Source organism: Carcharhinus amblyrhynchos, chromosome 21, assembly GCF_965287045.1.
Source record: "Carcharhinus amblyrhynchos chromosome 21, sCarAmb.v2.hapA, whole genome shotgun sequence".
In the NCBI taxonomy this organism is placed as follows: Eukaryota; Metazoa; Chordata; class Chondrichthyes; order Carcharhiniformes; family Carcharhinidae; genus Carcharhinus; species Carcharhinus amblyrhynchos.
Window position 1 is genome coordinate 6,322,384 of NC_137344.1, and position 22,526 is coordinate 6,344,909.

General features: G+C 49.8%; 1 protein-coding gene across 1 annotated transcript in view; it reads left to right on the plus strand.

Annotated features, from left to right (window-relative positions):
• prkcab (protein kinase C, alpha, b) overlaps nucleotides 1-22,526 on the plus strand; it is a 365,814-nt gene that overhangs the window by 232,806 nt on the left and 110,482 nt on the right. Inside the window, exons 4-5 of the mRNA XM_080209359.1 lie at nucleotides 5,492-5,603; nucleotides 9,731-9,862. Coding sequence (XP_080065485.1) covers nucleotides 5,492-5,603; nucleotides 9,731-9,862 — 244 coding nt within the window. The remainder of the gene's footprint in view (nucleotides 1-5,491; nucleotides 5,604-9,730; nucleotides 9,863-22,526) is intronic.

Here is a 22,526-nt window from a genome sequence, read left to right on the forward strand (position 1 = left end):
GTACGGCGCCCAAAACTGCACACAGTACTCCAGCTGCAGCCTCACCAATGCCCTATACAGCCGCAGCAAGACCTCCCTACTTTTATATTCAATCCCCCTCGCTATGAAGGCCAGCATCCCATTCGCCTTCCTGACCACCTGCTGCACCTGCAAGCTGGGTTTTTGCGACTCATGCACAAGGACCCCGAGGTCCCTCTGCACCATCGCATGCTGCAGTTTTTCGCCACGTAAGTAATAATCCTTCCTACCAAAGTGGACCACCTCGCGCTTGCCAACATTAAATTCCATTTGCCATTTCCTGGCCCATTCGCCCAGCCTATCTAGATCCTTCTGTAGACTCTCCACACCCTCCGCACAATTTGCCGTTCCCCCAATCTTGGTGTCATCAGCAAATTTCGACACCATACACTTGGTTACCTTCTCCAGATCATCTATATAAATAGTAAATAGCTGAGGCCCCAGCACCGACCCCTGGGGCACTCCACTAGTCACCAACCGCCAATCCGAATAACACCCATTGACCCCCACTCTCTGCCTCCTATTTGACAACCAATCCTCTATCCACGCTAACACCCTACCCCCAACTCCATGTCCCCTGACCTTCTGCAATAACCTCTTGTGAGGTCCCTTGTCAAACGCCTTCTGAAAATCAAGAAAGACCACATCCACCGGCTCTCCTCTATCCACTGCCCTAGACACATCCTCATAGAACTCTAGTAAATTTGTCAGACACGACTTCCCTTTAACGAAACCGTGCTGTGTCTGCTCTATCAAGCCTCAAGATGCCTCGCTATTTCCTCCTTGATGACGGATTCTAACATTTTACCTACAACAGACGTTAAACTAACCGGCCTATAATTCCCTGCCTTTTGCCTGGCACCCTTCTTAAACAACAGCGTAACATTAGCCGCTTTCCAATCTTCCAGCACTTCCCCGGAATCCAGCGACGTCTGGAAAATAACCACCGAGGCATCCACTGTCACCTCCGCCATTTCCTTCAGAACCCTCGGATGCATTCCATCCGGTCCTGGCGACTTGTCCACAATCAGCCCCTCCAGTCTGTCGAGCACCGCCTCTCTAGTAACAGTAATGTCATTGAGACCCTCCAGTCCTACCACCTTTCCATCTCTAACACCTGGCAAATTATTCGCGTCCTCCTCCGTGAAGACCGAAACAAAAAAGTTATTCAAGACCTCAGCCATATCCCCATCCCCTACCACTAAGTCCCCCTTCTCATCCTCTAAGGGTCCAACATTCACCCTAGCCAGCCTCTTCCTTTTTATATATTTATAAAAACTCTTGCTATCCTTTTTTATATTAAGCGCTAGCCCAGCTTCATAGTTTCTCCTACCCTTCTTTATCAACTTCTTTGTCAATCTTTGTTGACATTTAAACCTCTCCCAGTCCTCTTCTCGCCCACTACTCTTAGCTACTCTAAATGCCTCCACTTTTAATTTAACACTTCCCTTCACCTCCTTCGTTATCCACTGCTTATTACCTCTCCTCCTACAGTCCTTTTTGACCATCGGAATAAATTTCTGCTGAGCACCCAGAAAGATCTCCTTAAAGATCCCCCACTGCTCCACATGGTACATTGGGGAGACCATGCAGACGCTACAACAATGGATGAATGGACACCACTAGACCATCACCAGGCAGGAATCATAGGCATTCAGCCTATCTTTGGGTAAACATTCTCCAAGGCGGCCTTCACGACACACAGTGGAGAATCACTGAGCAGAAACTGATAGCACACATAAGGACAGCCTCAACCGGGATCTTGGGTTAATGTCACACTACCTGTAACTGTTTGGCCTGGGTTTGTGAAATCACACTAACTGTTCCAGTTTGAGACAATTCACACCTCTTTAACCTGTGATTATCTCCCTCTCCACTCACATTGCCTGCACTTGTAAAGACTTGATTACCTGTTAAGACTCGCATTCCAACCATTATCTTGCAATTGAGTCTGTGTCGATGTCTGCCCTGTTTGTGAACCCAACTCTTACTCACCTGATGAAGGAGCAGCGCTCCGAAAGCTCGTGCTACCAAATAAACCTGTTGGACTTGGTGTTGTGAGACTTCTTACTGAGAAATGTATGGAGAGAGGAAGAGACTGAGAATTGTAGAGGGGAGCGGGGAAGGGGGAGAGAGGGACTGGAGAGGATGAAGCAGAACTTTATACGGAGAAGGGGATGGGACCAGGATCAGTGAGAAAGGACTCACGGTTCAGACTGGAGGAGCCAGCTGACTGAGGACAACCAGGAAATCTGCAGAATCACATGAGGATTGTAGGAGGGGTGGGAGTCAGGGGGAGGGGAGGGAGTCGGAGGAGGGGAGGGAGTCGGGGGAGGAGGGGAGGGAGTCGGGGGAGGGGGACAGGGAGTCGGGAGGGAGAGAGTCAGGGGAGGGGTGGATATTGGGAATGGAGACAAAGGGAAGGGAGGGAGTGGGGGAGGGAGTTTGAGGGAGGGGAGGGAGTTGGGGGAGGGAGTTGGGGAGGGGAAGGAGCCTGGGCAGTGGGGAGGGAATGGGGGCAGGGGCGGGAGTAGGGAGTCAGGGGAGGGAGTTGCGGGAGGGTAGGGGAGGGGGTCGGGAAGGGAGTCAGGGAGGGGCGGGAGTAGGGAGTCAGGAGAGGGGAGGGAGTCGGGAGGGAGGGAGTCAGAGGAGGGAGGGGAGGGAGTTGGGAAGGGAATTGAGGGAAGGGAGAGAGTTGGGGGAGGGGAAGGAGGCTGGGCGGTGGGGAGGGAGTGGGGGGAGACAGAGTCGGGGAGGGGTGGGAGTGAGGGGAGGGAGTCAGGGGAGGGACGGGAGGGAGCCAGAGGAGAGAGTCGAGGAAGGGGAGGGAGACGGATGGTGGAGTCGGGGGAGATTACAGAGAGGGGTGAGGCCGTGGAGGGGCCTTGAAGCTGAAACTGAGTTACTGCTTCACCGGGAAGCACAGGAACAGCGGCTTTTTGTCAGGAAGGAACATCTGCTGGAAAATGGGATTAGAACAGATGGGTGTTTGATGGCTGGCACAGACATGATGGGCCGAAGGGCCGATGCTGTAAGACTCTCAATCTGGGAATGATGACTTTCCGATGCCCACATCGGGAGAGAAACAGTGACCGGATTGCGCCCAGAGGCTCGACCTGGTGGGTGCGGGGACGTGGGGTCAGGGGTCGATTGGGGGCATGGGGTCAGGGGCCGACGGTGGGGGGGGGGGGAACCTGGGGGATCAGGGGTCGATGGCTGGGGGAGAGGGGCCTCAGGGGATCAAGGGTCAATGTGGGGGAGTGGTCGGGGCTGATTGGGGGGTAGGGGTCAGGAGTCGATGGCCAGAGGAAGGGGGAGGGGAGGGGATCAGCGGTCGATGGTCCAGCTCCTAAATCCAGGGTGATAGATTCTGGAACTGGGGCAACTGGCTTCATAGAGACTTCGCGAGGCGGACTTTAACTCTGCGAACTTGGAAGGCATTACACATTGTCCAGCTAAACACTGAGACCCATCACAGGATGCGGGGAATGAAGGGACTGCCCCATTAGGGGACACAGGGTGGGTGGGGGGATGGGCTGGTCAGGCGGTCTGTGTTACCAAGGTCATGACCTTGGTTGTTAAGCTTTCATCTTCCTGTCATAAGGAGAATAATGAGATTGTAACTGCCTCGGAGAAAGAGGCTCTGGATGATCCTTTCAAACAGAGTCACCTCTGTTCCAAAAACCACTCGAAACCTTTCAGAGTTTATCACGTCAGGTGGGAGGACTGTGCCGTTCTGTTAACATTTTCATTTAATTCCCCATCACACCAGCTCGATACCGAGGGAATGAACGCAGCCGCAACGCCACTTTTTGGCAGCAATAAATAATAGGTTGTTCCCATGGCAACTTGCTGACAGGGGTAAAAAAAGACACACACACGGAAAAAAAAAGCCTAAAATATGGCCTAATCACCTTGAGTGACACAGCTTCATTAACGGAATATGTGACACATTTAGTCCGACATCAGTCAGACTCGTCAACGCAAAGAGGGGCTTCATGGTAACTATGAAGCGGAGAAAAACAGTCTGATCTTACTCACTCATCATTGACAGGTGTTAAAGTCCCACCTCTGCATCTATCTTTGAGTCAAATTAAGCTTGCTGTCCTGGATATCCCCCACCCCCCCCTTCTCCCCCCACCCCCCCCAGCACCAGACCTGTGAGATCCTCGCAATGCCACATTCTGGTTAATGTGCTCATCACATAGTCTGCCAAACCGATGCAGTTTTGGTGATTAATAGATCAGGTCAGTGAGCAATCAATTGCAAAGCCTTGCAGCGCCGCACAGCGCCAGGGACCTGGGCTCCATTCCCGGCTTGGGTCACTGCCTGTGTGGAGTTTGCACGTTCTCCCCGTGTCTGCGAGAGTTTCTTCCAGTTTCTTCCCACAGACCGAACGATGTGTTGGTTAGGGTGCATTGGCCATGCTAAATTCTCCCCCTGCGTACCCGAACGGGCTCCAGAGTGTGGCAACTCGGGGATTTTCGCAGTAACTTCACTGCAGTGTTAATGTACATGTGACACTAAGAAATAAAGAAGCTGAGAGAAATGGAGCTGGGGTTGTTGGGATAATCGGTGAGAAGGCAGGGTTACTATAGGGGCCTGTTCCTCTCACTGTAAGGTGGAGTTGGAGTGAAGGGATGGCAGTGTCTGCTTGGATCCACTCTCTGCATTGCATGAATTCACACAGGGGGGAGTGTGAGGCCACCTTGTGGAAATTGTCGAGGTGAAGGTTCATCAGGGTGTTGCCTGGTCTCGAGGGTGTTGCCTAGGAGGAGAGGGTGAATAAACTAGGATTGTTTTCACCGGAAAGACAGAGGCTGAGGGGAGATGTAATAGAGATCTACAGAATTATGAGAGGCATAGACAGGGTGGACAGTCAGAGCCTTTTCCCAGGGTAGAAGTGTCAATTACAAGGGGCAAAGGTTCAAGCTGAGAAGGAGAAAGTTTGAGGGAGATGTGCGGGGGTAAGTTTTTCACGCAGACAGTGGTGGGTGCCTGGAACGCACTGCCAGACGAGGTGGTGGAAGCAGGCACATTAGCAACATTTAACAGGCTTCTGGATGGGGACATGAATAGGGAGGGAATAGAAGGATCGAGTAAGGGCAGAAAGTTTTTTTAGTTTAGTTAAGACATAGTTTAATTAGATGTACGAGGCAAGTTTTTTACACAGATGGTGGTGGGTGCCTGGAACGCGCTGCCGGGGGAGGTAGCGGAAGCGGGTACGGTAGTGACTTTTAAGGGGCTTTTTGACAAATACATGAATAGGATGGGAATAGAGGGATAGGGTCCCCGGAAGGGTAGGGGGATTGCTTCAGTCAGGCACCATGGTCGGTGCAGGCTTGGAGGGCCGAAGGGTCTGTCCCTGTGCTGTAATTTTCTTTGTTCTTATGTCGAGGGTGATTGAGAAAAAGCGAAGATCTCTTTTTAAAAGTGAAGAATGAAACCTTTGTTTCTCTGTTTCTATTTCCAGGACCCGAGGAGCAAACACAAATTTAAAATCCACACATATGGCAGCCCAACGTTCTGTGATCACTGCGGCTCTCTGCTGTACGGCCTCATTCACCAGGGGATGAAATGTGACAGTGAGTTTCCTCTTAGTGATTCACTAAACTGCTCCAGAAGGAAGTAAAGACGTGCAGGATTTGTTTAATGGTGGTCTATCGGGGAAATCAGAACACCTCCTACTGGTCCATGCCAACGTGAATCGGTCTGTTCCCTCCCCTTGTAATCTAACCCCCCCCATCAATCATCTCACTGCCTCGTGATCCAGTTAATCCACTCTTTGTAGATGGCTCCCTCCATCCACCACAGACCTGGGAAAGTCAGTTCCATGCTCCTGCTTTTTTGGACTTCAGACTGAATCCCAGATATGAGCCAAGTTTGGAAGGACAGAATGTGCTGCTGTACTGCTCGATGTATATAATCATTCAAATCACAGCACGCTAACTTCATACATCACCATGACAGTTTACTCAAAGTGAATACAATCATTAACTAATGTTGGACATGATGGAAAATGTTGTTTTAAGATAGATAACATTGCGTCTTTATGATTCAGATGCACTACAAAGTTTTTTTTATCACTCACCTGTGAGCTTTTAGCAATTTCGAACTGTCTTCGTGAAGATCCAAAAATCTCACTCTCACACCACCTGTATCTGTCTGTCTTTCTATCTCACACTCATTCTCACTCTCTCTCACACACTTTCACACTACCTCCATCAATGTCAGACTGAAGAACATAGAACAGTACAGCACGTCTGTTTCTCTCTCTCTCACACGCCCACTCTTAAACTTCTCTCTCTCACACACACACATCTCCTTTTCTCTCTCACACATACACTCTCTTTCTCACTCTCAAATGTGCTCTCTCTCTCTTACTCTTTCACACACGCTCTGACTCTCTCACACATGCTTTCATTCTCTCACACTCTCTCACACGTGCACCCCTTCTAACTCTCTCACACACACTGTCACTTCCACACACACTTCCATTCTCACACACTCTCACTTTTTCACACACTCTCTCACACACTCTCACTCTTTCACACACACTCTCACACACTCTCACTCTTTCACACACTCTCTCACACATGTACTCCTCACTCTCACACATACACAAATACACACACACATGCACACTCTCTCTTCTCCTCTTACACACACACACTTGCACATTCTTACACGCACATTCTTTCACACACACACTCTCAAACGCAGTTGTGTGCGCTTTCCCATCCGTCTGCATGCTGGGAAAAGCATGAAGCTAAGTATCTAGCTATCTATCTTTGCATTAAGACACTCCTTAATAGCTCGCAGTTTCACTGAGCTCAGGGTCATCTGTCCCATTATCTCCTGATGTGGCTGAGTGTTGGATTATGTTTTATGATGGTCCGCTGAAGCACCTTGAAATGATTTATCACGTGAGACAGATGGTTGTTTAACTGAGCAAAAGCCCACTCAGTGAAGTGTAATGAACCATCAAAGCAAGGGTGTCAGCTGGAATGTAGTGGCAGAGTCACCACTACTGTGTTATTGGTGTGTTGTGTGTGTGTGTGTGTGTGTGTGTGTGTGTGTGTGTGTGTGTGTGTGTGTGTGTGTGTGTGTGTGTGTGTGTGTGTGTGTGTGTGTGTGTTGGAAGGGAGCGGATGGAGTTGGGGGACTGGGGTGGTGGGTTTGTGGGGGTGCTGTTTATCTACCAAAGCTGTTCATGTGAAAAAACAGGGTCCAGGTTCCTGGCACGCTCATTCCCAAGTGACTTTCACTCAGCGGTCGCTGAGATACAATTCCTCGATGTGAAGTCTCAGTCAATTAGACACGGTGTGAGGCTGAACCTTTGCAGGAATGCAGTTTGAGACTGACATCATATTGAGTTATTAAAAGTCGACGTATATCCCGTATTTCTATATCCGGGAGAAACAGCTCGGCGGGAGCAGAGCCGGGATTCGAACCATCCCGTTAACACACCGGGAAGTGGCAGCACAGCTGAACTTTCTTCATCTTTGTTAGTTTCACCCAATCTGACAGCAGTTGCGGATTCACTGATCTATTCTGGGGAGTATTCATTCCCTCCTCCTTTCTGAGAGACTGACTGGCACTGAGCGCTGGGCTTCTTTCCCATTCCCACCTCCATGTGGCCATTCTCCAGGGGCCATGGATTGGCCACATGGAGAGAATCTCAGCCTGATTCTCTTTTGACCTCCTCACGCACACCTTCAGCAATAGTCACTGACTCGGGGTCAGAGGCAGTGGTTTCGCCAATTTCTGCCCACTGCCCAGCCAGCCCATGGGGCACTGGTACCAATCAGAGTGACAGCTCCAAGTGGCAAGGTGGTGAGGGCAATCCCACTCCAGAAAAATCCAGACCAACATTCCACTGGGGTGCTGTGGGGACGCCGCACTGTGGGAACGCCGCACTGTGGGAATGTCACACTGTGGGAATATTGCACTGTGGGAATATTGCACTGTGGGAATCCCGCACTGTTGGACTGCGCCGTTGTCGGATTGATGCACTGTCGGAATGCCGCACTGTCGGACTGCCGCACTGTTGGAATGCTGCACTGTCGGATTGACGCACTGTCGGAATGCCGCACTGTTGGAATGCCGCACTGTCGGACTGACGCACTGTCGGAATGCCGCACTGTCGGAATGCCGCACTGTCGGAATGCCGCACTGTCGGAATGCCGCACTGTCGGAATGCTGCACTGTCGGACTGCCGCACTGTCAGGATGCTGCAATGTGTTTGGAATGCTGCATTTTTGAATGCAGCACTGTTGGAATGCCGCACTTTCGGAATGCTACAGTGTTAGAACGCCGCAGTTTGGGAATGCTGCATTGTTGGATTGTCATACTGTTGGGACGCTGCACTATCAGAATGCCATACTGTCAGAATGCCGCACTGTCGGAATGCTGTACTCTCAGAACACCATACTCTCAGGATGTCACACTGTTGGGATGCCGCACTGTCAGAATGCTGTATTTTCAGAATGCCGCGTTGTCGGAGGTTCTTCCTGTCAGATCAAGGCCATATCATTCCCCTCAGCTGTATGTAAAAGATGTCATTTCATGGAAAATCAGGGAAGTTATCCCAGATATTCTGGCCAACATTTATCCCTCAATTAGTATGACAGGAATCAGATTATCTGGTTATTATCACATTGTGGATCTAGCTGTCAACAAATTAACTACTGCATTTCCACCAATGATGACACTGCACTGCCTCTAACTTAGGCAGCACTGGTGCCATGAACAGTGCTATATGAATGCAGCCTTCCTATTTTTTGAGATCAGCTAACTTGACCTAATCTGGCAACAAGGATGGGATCCATCCAAGTCTATGGGGCTCATTTCCACAGTTCATTCAGTGGTACTTCAGCCCATCCTCCTGATGCCAGGCTTTTCAAAGAGCTAACAAATTTATCCCAATAGCAATCTTTTTATTCATTACTGTATATGTTACATTTCCGATCATTGTCCAGTTCCCTCATAGAATCACAGAAACCCTTCAGTGCAGAAGGAGGCCATTTGGCCCATTGAGTCTGCGCCAACCACAATCCCACCCAGGGCCCTATCCCCATATCCCTACATATTTACCCATTAATTCCTCTAACCTACGCATCTCAGGACACTAAGGGGCAATTTTTAGCATGGCCAATCAACCTAACCCGCACATCTTTGGACTGTGGGAGGAAACTGGAGCACCCGGAGGAAACCCACGCAGACACGGGGAGAATGTGCAACTCCACACACATGAAAACTTAAGTTTTGAAAACCCTTACTGAGAGAGGTGGAGGATCTGTCCATGCACAGTGTGCGAAAATTGATAACATTTCTCCGAACCAGAGACATGAAGAGTTAAAGTCGGGATTCTCACACAGCTTTTAGTGTTAACAATATTTATTTTTTACATTTCATTTTGAATATTTAAAGGGAAACCTGTTTTGACCAGGAATATCTTCACTTCATGTTCACTGAAAGTTTAATTTCTGTTCCCTTCTTTCCACTTCCCCTTCTGTTCCCCCTGCAGCATCACTCCCCCCCACCCCCCAACTCCCCAGCCACCCCTCCCCTCCCTTCCCACAAACAGGGAAAATAGTTTTTTTTTGTTGCGGGGGGGGTGGGGGGCGATGGGATCCCTGTGGTGTTTTGGTGGAGAGTTTAGAATGACTGTTTCTGAATCTTTTTTGTGTCATTTTTTTTTGCTCCACAGCCTGTGACCTGAACGTGCATAAGAAATGCGTTATAAACGTGCCGAGTATGTGTGGGACAGACCACACAGAGAGGAGGGGACGAATATTCCTGAAAGTGGAGGTCGAAAGTGAAGACTTGCTGCATGTTACAGGTAAACTCCTCACCGTATCCAGGGGGGAACGCAGCGAAGGAGGGGGGTCTGGGATTAGCTGCATTGATGTCTGGAGCAACCTCTGAAACGTAACAGTGTTCTTCTGTTCGCTAGCCAAGGGAAAATGAGGCAACCCAGCACGGGGGAGACTCAAAACAGGGGCCTCAGACCACTCCCCCAGATTTTGATGGATCCTCTGTAGGGATTATCATCTCAAATTTATAGCGTATAAAATGGCCATTCAGCCCATCTGTTGGATGCTGGAGTGTATGCTTTCCACAAGCCTCCTCCCACTCTTGATCTCACCCTCTTTCCTTCTGTTCCTTCCAGCCTTGTGTGTGTATCCAATTTCCCCGGAAGTGTCTGTAATGTACAGGATTGCTTTACAACCATGTGAGATGCAGCAAAACATGTTTTAATTACATGAAGTATGCTAACATGTTGCAATGTTGCACCAATCCTCTCAAACCTACAATCTCCGCAACTGACAGCTGAGCTAGCTTTCCAAATAGAATCTTAGAATCCCCACAGTGCGGAAGGAGACCTTTCAGCCCATCGAGCCTGCACCAATTCTCTGACAGAACAGCCCATCCAGGCCCAATCCCCTTAACTCTGCACATTTACCCCACTAATCCACCTAACCTACATATCTTGGGACACTAAGGGGCAATTTACATGGCTAATCCACCTAATCTACACACCTCTTGACACTAAGGGGCAATTTACCATGGCTAATCCACCTAATCTACACACGTTGGGACACTGAGGGGCAATTGAGCATTCTTCCATCAGGGAAAAGATACAAAAGTCTAAGATCCCATACCAGCCGACTCAAGAACAACTTCTTCCCTGCTGCTGTCAGACTTTTGAATGAACCTGCCTCATATTTAGTTGATCTTTCTCTACAGCCTAGCTATTACTATAACCCTACATTCTGCACTCTCTCCTTTCCTTCTCTATGAATGGTATGCTTTGTCTGTGTTGTGCGCAAGAAACAATACTTTTCACTATACGCTAATACATGTGACAATAATAAGTCAAATCAGAGCTTCCATTGGAACCAGTCCAGAGAAGGTTCAGTTGATTGATTCCTGGGACGAAGATGGTGTCCAATGAGAGATGGCTAAGCAGAGTTAGCCTATTCTCACCGGAGTTCAGAAGAAGGAGAGCTGATCGAATCGGATCAGGTCCAATTCTGAAGGGGCTTGAAGGGTAGGTAGTGTGAGGATGTTTCTCCCATGGGGGGATCTAAAACTAGGGGACACTGTTCCAGGTTGCACAGTGAAGACAGAGAGGAGGGGGGATTTCATTGCAGAGTATTTGGAATTCTCTTCCGCAGAGAGCAGTGGAAGCTGGGTCATTGACAATGTTCAAGGACGGACTTTTGACCAAAGGGGTGTCAAGGGTCCTGAGTAACAGGCAGGAAAGTGGAGCAGAGGCCAAGATCAGATCAGCCATGATCTTATTGAATGGTGGAGCAGGGAGAGACGGGCCGAATGGCCAACACCAGTTCAGATTTGCCTCTGACCGATGTGATCTTATCAGAGGTTAATCCCATTCAGTGTCCAGCCTGCTTGACAGCAGAGTGCGCCGATTGGCTGCATCGTCACCTTATCACACCTTCAGAGCACGGAGAGATATTATTTGTAATTTTAAAAATAAGAACAAGGTTGGAAAAGCACTCAGCAGGTCACACAGTGCCTGTAATAGAGAGGCACACAGAGTTAATGTTTCAGTTCAGTGATGTTCCATTAAAGCATACGGCCTACACTGCCTCTTTGCTGCCCTTTCCCAGTAGCCCTTCCTGTGGAGTCGTAGAGATGTACAGCACGGAAACAGGCCCTTCGGCCCAACTTGTCCATGCCGACCAGGTTTCCTAAACTCAACTAGTCCCATTGGCCTGCATTTAGCCCATATCCCTCTAAACTTTTCCCATCCATCTACCTGCCCAAATATATTTTAAATGTTGTAATTGTACCCGCCTCTACCACCTCCTCTGGCAGCTCATTCCATACACGCACCACCCTCTGTGTGAACAAGTTGCCCCCCTCAGGTCCCTTTTAAATCTTTTCCCTCTCACCTTAAAGCTATGCCCTCTAGTTTTGGACTCCCCTACTCCAGGGGAAAGATCTCATACAATAAAACCTCATAGAATTCCTACAATACAGAAGGAGGCCATTCAGCCCATCAAGTCTGTACCGAGCACAATCCCACCCAGGCCCTATCCCTGTAACCCCATACATTTACCCTGCTAATCCTCTGACACTAGCATCGATTTAGCATGGCCAGTCAACCTGACCTGCACATCTTTTGACTGTAGGAGGAAACCGGAGCACCCAGAGGAAACCCACGCAGACACGGGGCGAAAATGCAAACTCAACACAGACATGTCCCAAGGCCAGAATTGAACCCGGGTACCTGGCACTGTGAGGCAGCAGTGCTGACCACTGTGCCACCGTGCCATCCCGCTGTGCCACCTTGGATATTCAACTTACCGATTGCCCTCATGATTTTATAAACCTCTATAAGGTCACCCTCATCCTCTTACACTCCAGGGGAATAAGTCACAGCCTATCCCGCCTCTCCTTATAATTCAAACCTCCTGATCTTTTCTCTTTAAGAATTTATCCAATTTCCTTTGAAGGAGACTATTTAATCTCAATCCACCGACCTTTCAGGCTACACATTCAGAGTATAACATCACATTGCTTCATAAAAAAACTCTCCTGGCTTCGTCTGGGAGTTATTTTTGTAGTTATCTGATGAATGATATGGCTTTTAACATCGAGAGGATTGTCTAGTAGGCACCAGATGGAATTGAAGATGTTTGAGATGTGAGGGGGCCTCTGTGGTGAAGCATTGCTCATAATAAACACACAAACAGACGCTGACCTCTCTAGAATCCTGTACCACCTCCTTCAGGAGGCTGTGCAGAGAGGCACATCCAAGCTTTCCAGTGACGTAGAGATCAGTACCAAAGCAGCTAATGGAGACAGAAGCATAAATATACAAAAGACATCAATTGATGGCGTGAGTGCAGATAGGTTGCAGTGCAGTTAAGTGTAAGGTCATCGATTTTCGTCCCAACAGGGAAGATCTGAGTAATTATACAAATGGCGTAGGTCCGGAGAGATTTAGGGTTCTGTGTGTTGTTATAAACAGGCTGATATAACCAGATTTGAGGAGAACTTGACCCTTGAAGGAGCGCACAGCAGTTTCACTGTTCTGCTCACAGGACTCCTCCGAGAGTTGGATTATTTGGAGGTTGAACCCTCCATTAGCTGATGATTAAGGGAGATTTAATAGAGGTTTGTTGGATTTGGAAAAGAATGGTTGCCTTGGATAGGGAATTTTTTTTTCCCGCGAGCAAGGAGTTGAGAGGAAGGGACAGGACCTTCAGTCAGAGCCAGGCCTGTGAGAGGGGCCAGTTCCAGGAGGGGTGATGTTAAAGAGTCGGTGTTTTATTCTCCCAGCGATGCCAACAGAACACTCCTGTCTTGACAAACAGCCCTGCAGCACAGCCAGCATCGCGTTCGCTGCACATGGGCCTCATTGTTATTTGTGGAATCTTGCTGTGCACAGATTAGTTGCTGAATTTGCTTCCATAAGCAGGAGACGATGCATTTCAGACACGTCGTTGTGTGTGAAACACTGCGGGCCGTATAAGGTGCAGCACGAACCTAAATCTGCTCTTTATTCCCTCTCTGCCCTCTTCAGTTAATATTTGGGAAGAGGTTGAAAAGCAGCACCAGGTAAAGAGAGGAGTTTGCGATGTGAACCCAAACATGGAAGCCTTCCTCCTGAACCTTGCTGCATTTACTAAAGGTGTTGAGTGTTCCTCCAGCCACCACTGGCACTCCTGACATCCCACCCCGGTGACCGACTGACCAGTGGCAGAAAGATATTGAGTCTCGAGTTGTTGGGCTGGGCACTCGATCCTGTATCCCAGGCCTCCACCCACACCCACGGTCAGGCACTTTGCACGAATGATCAAGGACAGAGGAGACTTAGGGGTGATCTTATAGAAGTCTATAAAATAATGGGGGGATTGATTAGCTAGATAGTCAATGTCTTTTTCCAAAGAGTCTAAAACTAGAGGGCATAGGTTTAAGGTGAGAGGGGGAGAGATATAAGAAGGTCCAGAGGGGCAATTTTTCACACAGAGGGCAATGAGTGTCTGGAACAAGCTGCCAGAGGTAGTATTAGAGGCAGATACAATTTTGTCTTTTTAAAAAGCATTGGACAGTTACATGGGTAAGATGGGTATAGAGGGATATGGGCCAAATGCAGGCAATTGGGATTAGCTTAGTGATAAAAACTGGACAGTGTGGACAAGTTGGGCCAAAGGGCTGGTTCCGTGCTGTAAACCCCTATGACTGGGGACCCCGGCTGGATTTCTATTTAAAGCTCACGCACACACTCCACCCCCCATATCCCCTCCCCCATATCCCACAAACAGAGATGTGATAATGAGCAGAGAATCTGTCTGAGTGATATTGAATGAAGGATAACCATTCACAGTCTTTGTAATGTCACTCCCTCCCTGAGGAAACCAGCTGTGGACCGGAGTGTGAGCAGCTGCTGCTTCACTGCTCTTTGTGTTTGAGTTGCTTTTCCCCATTGAGCCTTGCCTGTGGATGGGGACAGGGCTGAGGAGAGGAAACCAGTGTTTCTGCTGAACCAGAGTCCCAATGAAACAGTCAGGAATGTTCAAAGGACAATACAGCACAGGAAACAGGCCTTCGGCCCTCCAAGCCTGCGCCGCTCATGCCTCCAACTAGACTATTCATTTGTATTCCTCCATTCCCAGTCTGTTCATGTGGCCATCCAGATAAGTCTTAAATGATCCCAGCGTGTCTGCCTCTACCACCCTGCAGTGCATTCCAGGCCCCCACCACCCTCTGTGTAAAATACGTCCCTCTGATATCTGTGTTAAACCTTGCCCCCCTCACCTTCATAAAGTCTCCAACTGCCTACTAAGGGCGGGATGGTGGCACAATGGGTTAGCACTGCTGCCTCACAGCGCCAGGGACCCAGGTTTGGGTCACTGTCTGTGTGGAGTTTGCATGTTCTCCTTGTGTCTGCGTGGGTTTCCTCCAGGTGCTCCGGTTTCCTCCCACAGTCCAAAGATGTGTGGGTTAGGTGGTTTGACCGAACTAAATTACCTTTTAGTGTCAGGGGTAATATATCAAGTTACAGGAACAGGGCCTGGGTGGGATTGTGGCCGGTGCAGACTCGATGGGCTGAATGGCCTCCTTCTGCCCCGTAGGGATTCTATAATCAGGTCAATGGGTGTTCGCCTATGAAACAAATAATGACCATGACACCAAAACCCTCCCCCACCCCCTTCAGAATAGCGGCATGGGTCATTCCTACCCATGTAAGAGAGCAGAGTGGGCCTCAGTTTAACGTCACATTTGAATGATGGTATCTCCAACAGTGCAGCCTCCCCTCAGTACTGCACTGGGTGTACCAGCTTAGTTAGCGAGTGCCCATTGAGCCCAAAGATACACTTGGAATCTTCCACACTAAGTGGGAGCCACAGGGGACAGTGAGTCTAATCGCCTTGGGTAATGTGAGCCTCCCTTCATTGGATATTACAGATATTATGATTGATTATATTAACGTTGCCTCCTCAATGTGAGGGGACACTTGTATAGTTAGCTTTCTGTTAGAGCTGATGTTTGTTTATTTATTAGTGTCACAAATAAGGCTTATATTAACACTGCAATGAAGTTACTGTGAAAATCCCCTAGGCGCCATACTCCGGCGCCTGTTTGGGTCAATGCACCAAACCATCATGTCTTTCAGACTGTGGGAGGAAACTGGAGCACCCGGAGGAAACCCACACAGACACGGGGAGAACGTGCAAACTCCACACAGACAGTGACCCAAACCAGGAATCAAACCCGGGTCCCTGACATAATCCCAACAATGGAATGGAGGGAGGATTGGAAATTGGAGAGATGAAGGGAGGGAGGAAAGGATGGAAGGGGTCAGAAGGATGAATGGGGGGAGACTGAAATGGAGGGAGGGAGGGAGGAATGGAGGGACGGAGGAATGGAGGGAGTGAATGGACAGAGGGATGAAGGAATGGACGGAGGGAGGATTGATGTCAGTGCTGAAGCTGAATTGTCAGTGTCTGCCGAAGATGGGTTCTACAAGATTTTAATTGTGTCTAATTTAATGTTTAGAACCTTAGGCGTGAAGTTAATGGCTGTGAAATTAACGCCTTGGCACAGTTTCAATGCTGAGCGTGATTTGTAGATGGAAGGAGTGAAGGGATGTCCATATAAACAGAGCACACCAATAATGATACAGGATTGAAGATATAAATCAGTTTGAAACATTCTCCCTCAACTATTCCAATGGATTGTTTTATTTTACATTGTTGAATGAAATGTCTGGTTCTTTGCCTGTTGCTATAGTTTGTGTTCTTGAGAGATTTTTCTCTCTCCTCTCCTGGAGATTCTGGTTAATCTGCCCATGCCCTTTGGTTCCTGACCCAAGTGACCAGTTTAAAAATGATTTTTGTGGGTCTGGCTCCTTCCAGGAGGACCTGAACTGCTCCTCATCCAACAAGCACTCAGAAATTTGGCATGTCACCTACGAGTCTCACCAATTTTTACAGATGCACCATAGAAAGCATTCTTTCTGGGTTGTATCACAGCTTGGTATGGTTCCTTCTCTGCCCAAGAAACTACAAAAGGTTGTGAATGTAGCCCAATCCATCACGCAAACCAGCCTCCCATCCATTGACTTCCCGCTGCCTCAACAAAGCAGCCAGCATAATTAAGGACCCCGGATATTCTCTCTTCCACCTTCTTCCTTCAGGAAAAAGATACAAAAGTCTGAGGTCACGTCCCAACCGACTCAAGAAAAGATTCTTCCCTGCTGCTGTCAGACTTTTGAATGGACCCACCTTGCATTAAGTTGATCTTTCTCTACACCCTAGCTATGACTGTAACATTACATTTTGCACTCTCCTTTCCTTCTCTATGAACAGTATACATTGTCTGTATGGTGCGCAAGAAACAATACTTCTCACTGTGTGTTAATACACCTGACAATAATAAATCTAATCAAATCAAAGAATGGAGCCAGCCTCTCCTCCTTGCCTCTCACTCAGAGACTCTGAGGCCTCCACATCTCCAGGCCCTCGGAGCGAGCACTCTGGTGATGGGTAAGCTTTAGTAGACAGCGTCAGGCAATGCCAATGAAATGGACTGTGACCCCCCGCCCCCCACCACTCAACCCCCAACCCCAGCGCTTCCTCCAACTCAGCAAGATGGAAATTGAAGAAGGTTTTAACAGATCAAAGATTGAAATTGAAGTTGTTAACTGGAATTAACTATCAGCAGCTGATCTGCCGTGGATTAAGGTGTTAAGATGCAGTCAGTGAAAGGAGAGCGGGCCACAGAGAGAGAGTGGAATCAGCAGAGGAAGAGAGTACAGGACAGTGGGGCACAGAGAGAGCACAGACTGGGTGCTGAGGAGATTCTGAGTGTCCTTGCAGAGAGGTGGCTGGAGGTTGTGGTGATTCCTGATCGGATTATACAACAGCTGAATCTAATCTGCAGCCGTGTGTTTTGGTGACTCGCTGTATTGTCAGATCAGCAGTGACAGAACAAGAAGAACGTGTGTATAGAAAGCTGTGCTTTACAGGCAGGGGTAACTTTGTAAACACGGTGATGGTTTCAATGCAGTAAATGCAGGATCCAATCTACTCACAGCAAGATCCCAAAATCAGCAGTGCAGCACTACAGTGCTGAATTAGCACCATAGGCTAAAAAAAACACCCCTCACTCTTCAACCCTGTGGCTGTATTTTGCAGAGTATTGTAGGATTCATCCCACACACCAATGGAGATTGATTTCAGAGTCCCCCTGACACTGAGGGGCAATCGAGCCAATCAACCTAACTCGCACATCTTTGGAGTGCGGGAGGAAACCGGGGTACCCGGAGGAAACCCATGCAGACACGGGGAGAATGTGTAAACTCCACACAGACACGGATTCCGGGGCAGATTTTCCAGCCGCCCTCGCCCCAAAATCAGAAAATCCCGCTTGAGGTCAACGGATCTTTGCGTGGTCCGCCCCCTTGTCCACTCCGATTCCCACAGCAGGCGGGATGGGAAAATTCTGCCCTCAGTGTCATGTTTTGTTTGATAAAGCTCCCACAAAGTGCCCTGGGAGGCCATTACAACATTAAAGGCGCCACATAAATGCAGGCCGTTACTGCGGTTGGAGTTTTGATGCACTCTCAGCGAGGTTCTGAGCAGGAGCAAGGCTTTATTCTCACGTTGACCCACACGGGGAATGCAACTGAGGATAAATGAGAGGAAACCTGATTGTAAAGGCTCTGCCTGTTTCGGATCCGATGGTCGCCTGTGACAGTTTTATGGTAACAAAAAGCTGTTTTGCTGCATTAACTTTGACACAGCACACAATTAAAAGCTTATGATAATGTGTTAAAAGAATTGGCAGAAGTAAAAAGCCAGTCACTCTGCTTTCAAGATGTAAATGTAACCGTGAGCGATAAGTTAATAAAATAAACTTGCACTATTAAAGGTTCTGGCTAATATCAAATTAAATTATCCTTTAGTCAGGCAGTAGCCTCCTGTCAGCAGTCTCAGAGTGACTTGCTCCAGTATCTCTGGGTGTTGCTAATCCAGATCGTGCTGCTCTCCAACATGAAGCTGTTCTGACTGGTTGGTTTGTAAATGTTAGGCCCTACTTGGCGATGAGCCAGGAAACATTCCCAGCTCCATTCCCGCAGTCACTGCGCAGCTGTTACTCCCAAAGCCAAGATCTGATTCCACTGTGCTCTGAAATCACACCCACAAAACTAGCTCCTCTCTGAATGAAGGTCCTGTCCTCATATCACCCCCTCCCTGAGGTATCGCAAAGAGCTTTACAGGAAAATAAGTACTTTCAATGTGTACTCACGGTTATAACTGCGCTGGAGTTCCCTCGGTGCTGCGCTGGAGCTCCCTCAATGCTGCACTGGAGCTCCCTCGGTGCTGCACTGGAGCTCCCTCGGTGCTGCACTGGAGCTCCCTCGGTGCTGCGCTGGAGCTCTCTCGGTGCTGCGCTGGAGTTCCCTCGGTGCTGCACTGGAGCTCCCTCGGTGCTGCGCTGGAGCTCTCTCGGTGCTGCGTTGGAGCTCTCTCGGTGCTGCGTTGGAGCTCTCTCGGTGCTGCACTGGAGCTCTCTCGGTGCTGCGTTGGAGCTCTCTCGGTGCTGCGTTGGAGCTCTCTCGGTGCTGCGCTGGAGCTCTCTCGGTGCTGCGTTGGAGCTCTCTCGATGCTGCACTGGAGCTCTCTCGGTGCTGCGCTGGAGCTCTCTCGGTGCTGCGCTGGAGCTCTCTCGGTGCTGCGCTGGAGTTCCCTCGGTGCTGCGCTGGAGCTCTCTCGGTGCTGCGTTGGAGGGTCAGCATTGATTTTGTGATCAAGTCTTTGTTGTGGAATTTAACCTCTGACCTTTTGACTCAGACATGAATGCGTTACCCACTGAGCTTCCCTCTCATTTTAATTTTGTGTGGGCTTTTACAACATGCTTGTTATAAAATGTTCTTTCATTGGACGTGGGCACCGCTGACTGGGCCAGCATTTATTGACCAGCCCTAGTTGCTGTTAAGTGCCTTGCACAGCCGTTTTAGGAGGTAGTTAAGACTCAATTATGTTACTGTGGGTCTGGAGTCACTTGTAACAATGACAGATTTCCATCCCTAAAGGATATTGGGGTGGCACGGTGGTTAGTGTGCTGCCTCACAGTGCCAGGGACCTGGGTTCAATTCCCAGCTTGAGTCACCATCTGTGTGGAGTTTGCACATTCTCCCCATGTCTGCGTGGGTTTCCCCCAGGTGCTTTGGCTTCCTTTCACAATTCGAATGATGTGCGGGTTAGTGGATTGGCCATGCTAAATTGCCCCTTAGGGCCAGGGGGATTAACAGGGTAAATAGGTGGGGTTAGGGGAGGAGGACCTGGGTGGGATTGTTGTCGGTGCAGACTCGATGGGCCAAATGTCCTCCTTCTGTACTGGAAGGATTCTACATTAGTGAACCAGATGGGTTGAATGGTGATCAATGATAGTTGTCATGGTCACTGTTACTGAGCCTGCTTTCAATTCCAGATTTTATGAATTGAATTTAAATCCCACCAGCTGCTGCAGTGAGATTCGAACCTGTGTCTCAAAGCCTCAACCGAGGTTTCAGGTGACATTACCCAGCTCCCCCTCTCTTTAATTAGATGGTTTTGATTCTCAGTTTTCTGTTCTCACTCTTTACACCATCTCTGCGTTGTTGCACTGACATCCAGTTCAGGATGAGTGAATGGCCTAGTGGTATAATCGCTAGACAATTAATCCAAAAACTCAGCCAATGCGCCAGGGACCCAGGTTCAAATCCTGCCACAGCAGATGGTGGAATTTGAATTTAATTTAAAAAATCTAGAATTAAGAATCTGCTGATGACCGTGAAACCATTGTCAACTGTCGGAAAAACCCACCTGGTTCACTAATGTCCTTTCGGGAAGGAAATCTGCCGTCCTTACATGGTCTGGCCTACATGTGACTCCAGAGCCACAGCAATGTGGTTGACTCTGAGTTGCCCTCCAAGGGCAGATAGGGATGGGCAGTAAATGCTGGACAGCCAGCGGTGGCCATGGATGAATAATGAAAATAACTTACTCCAGTTAAATGTTGGATAGACTGCGACCATTGTCCTCTGTCACTGTCTCACTCCATTCCCTCGCTGCCAAATTCCACCTTGTCCCTGCTCATTCTGAGCATCGCACTCACTCCGGGATTCACTCCCACTGCACCCCCAGCTTACCCCCAACCCTGTAACCTCACCTGCCTCAACCTTACTGCCAATGAAACCCTCTCCCCACAGCCCCTCCCCTCTCCCCACCGCCTCCCTCCCCACAGCCCGTTCCCTCTTCACACAGCCCCTCCCCCTCCCCATAGCCCCCTCCCCCCCACCACCCCTCACCTTCTCCATAGCCTCTCCTCTCCCCACAGTACCCCTCCACACAGCTCCTCCCCTTCCCTACAGCCCCTCCCCTTCCCTACAGCCCCTCCCCACACAGAGCCCTTCCCCCACCCAGTTCCACTTTTGTCACCAGATATTTCCTGTTCTCCTCTGGTTGGTCTCCAGATTTTCGATTTAATTTTTTCTTTAAGGTTATTAAAATTGGAGCTCTGAGGAGAGAACCTTTTTTTAAAATGCTGATAATGGAAGAGGGGAATGCAGCCGCAGTGAGCTGGTGTTAGATTTTGTGGCGAGTGGATCCTGGTTAGACCAGTGGAGCTGTAAGTGTGAGGATTATTTCAGAGACAGTTAGCTGCTGTGTTTGGGGAGTTGGTTTCTCTCGAGGTTGACCTTGGGATGCGTCCAATACTTCTGATCCCACCCAGGTCTCTGACTGAGATCTATGGTGACCGTTCCATACAGTCAGCATTCAGACTGCAATATTCACCTCACAGAGACAATGACCATATTCCACAACAAAGGATCTAACCATCTCCCCATGACATTCTGCAACATTTCAGCTTTAAGTTGAATGGGGATTCAGGGTTGGACGGGGATGCAGGGTTGGACGGGGATGCAGGGTTGGACAGGGATGCAGGGTTGGACAGGGATGCAGGGTTGGACGAGGTTGCAGGGTTGAGCGGGGATGCAGGGTTGGACGAGGACGCAGGGTTGGACGAGGTTGCAGGGTTGAGCGGGGATGCTGGGTTGGACGGGGACGCAGGGTTGGACGGGGATGCAGGGTTGGACGGGGATGCAGGCTTGAGCAGGGATGCAGGGTTGGACGGGGATGCAGGGTTGAGCAGGGATGCAGGGTTGAGCGGGGATGCAGGGTTGGACGGGGATGCAGGGTTGAGCGGGGATGCAGGGTTGAGCGGGGATGCAGGGTTGAGCGGGGATGCAGGGTTGAGCGGGGATGCAGGGTTGAGCGGGGATGCAGGGTTGGACGAGGTTGTAGGGTTGAGCAGGGACACAGGGTTGGACGGGGACGCAGGGTTGAGCGGGGATGCAGGGTTGGACGAGGTTGTAGGGTTGGACGAGGTTGCAGGGTTGAGCAGGGACACAGGGTTGGACGGGGATGCAGGGTTGGATGAGGTTGCAGAGTTGAGCGGGGACGCAGGGTTGGACGGGGATGCAGGATTGGATGAGGTTGTAGGGTTGGATGAGGTTGCAGGGTTGAGCGGGGTTGCAGGGTTGGACGGGGATGCAAGCTTGAGCGGGGATGCAGGGTTGAGAGGGGACGCAGGGTTGGACGGGGACGCAGGGTTGGACGGGGACGCAGGGTTGGACGGGGACGCAGGGTTGGACGGGGACACAGGGTTGGACGGGGACACAGGGTTGGATGAGGTTGCAGGGTTGGACGAGGTTGCAGGGTTGGACGAGGTTGCAGGGTTGGACGAGGTTGCAGGGTTGGATGAGGTTGCAGGGTTGGATGAGGTTGCAGGGTTGAGTGGGGATGCAGGGTTGGACGGGGACGCAGGATTGAGCGGGGACGCAGGGTTGGACGGGGACGCAGGGTTGGACGGGGCCGCAGGGTTGGACGGGGACGCAGGGTTGGACGGGGACGCAGGGTTGGACGGGGACGCAGGGTTGGACGGGGACGCAGGGTTGGACGGGGACGCAGGGTTGGACG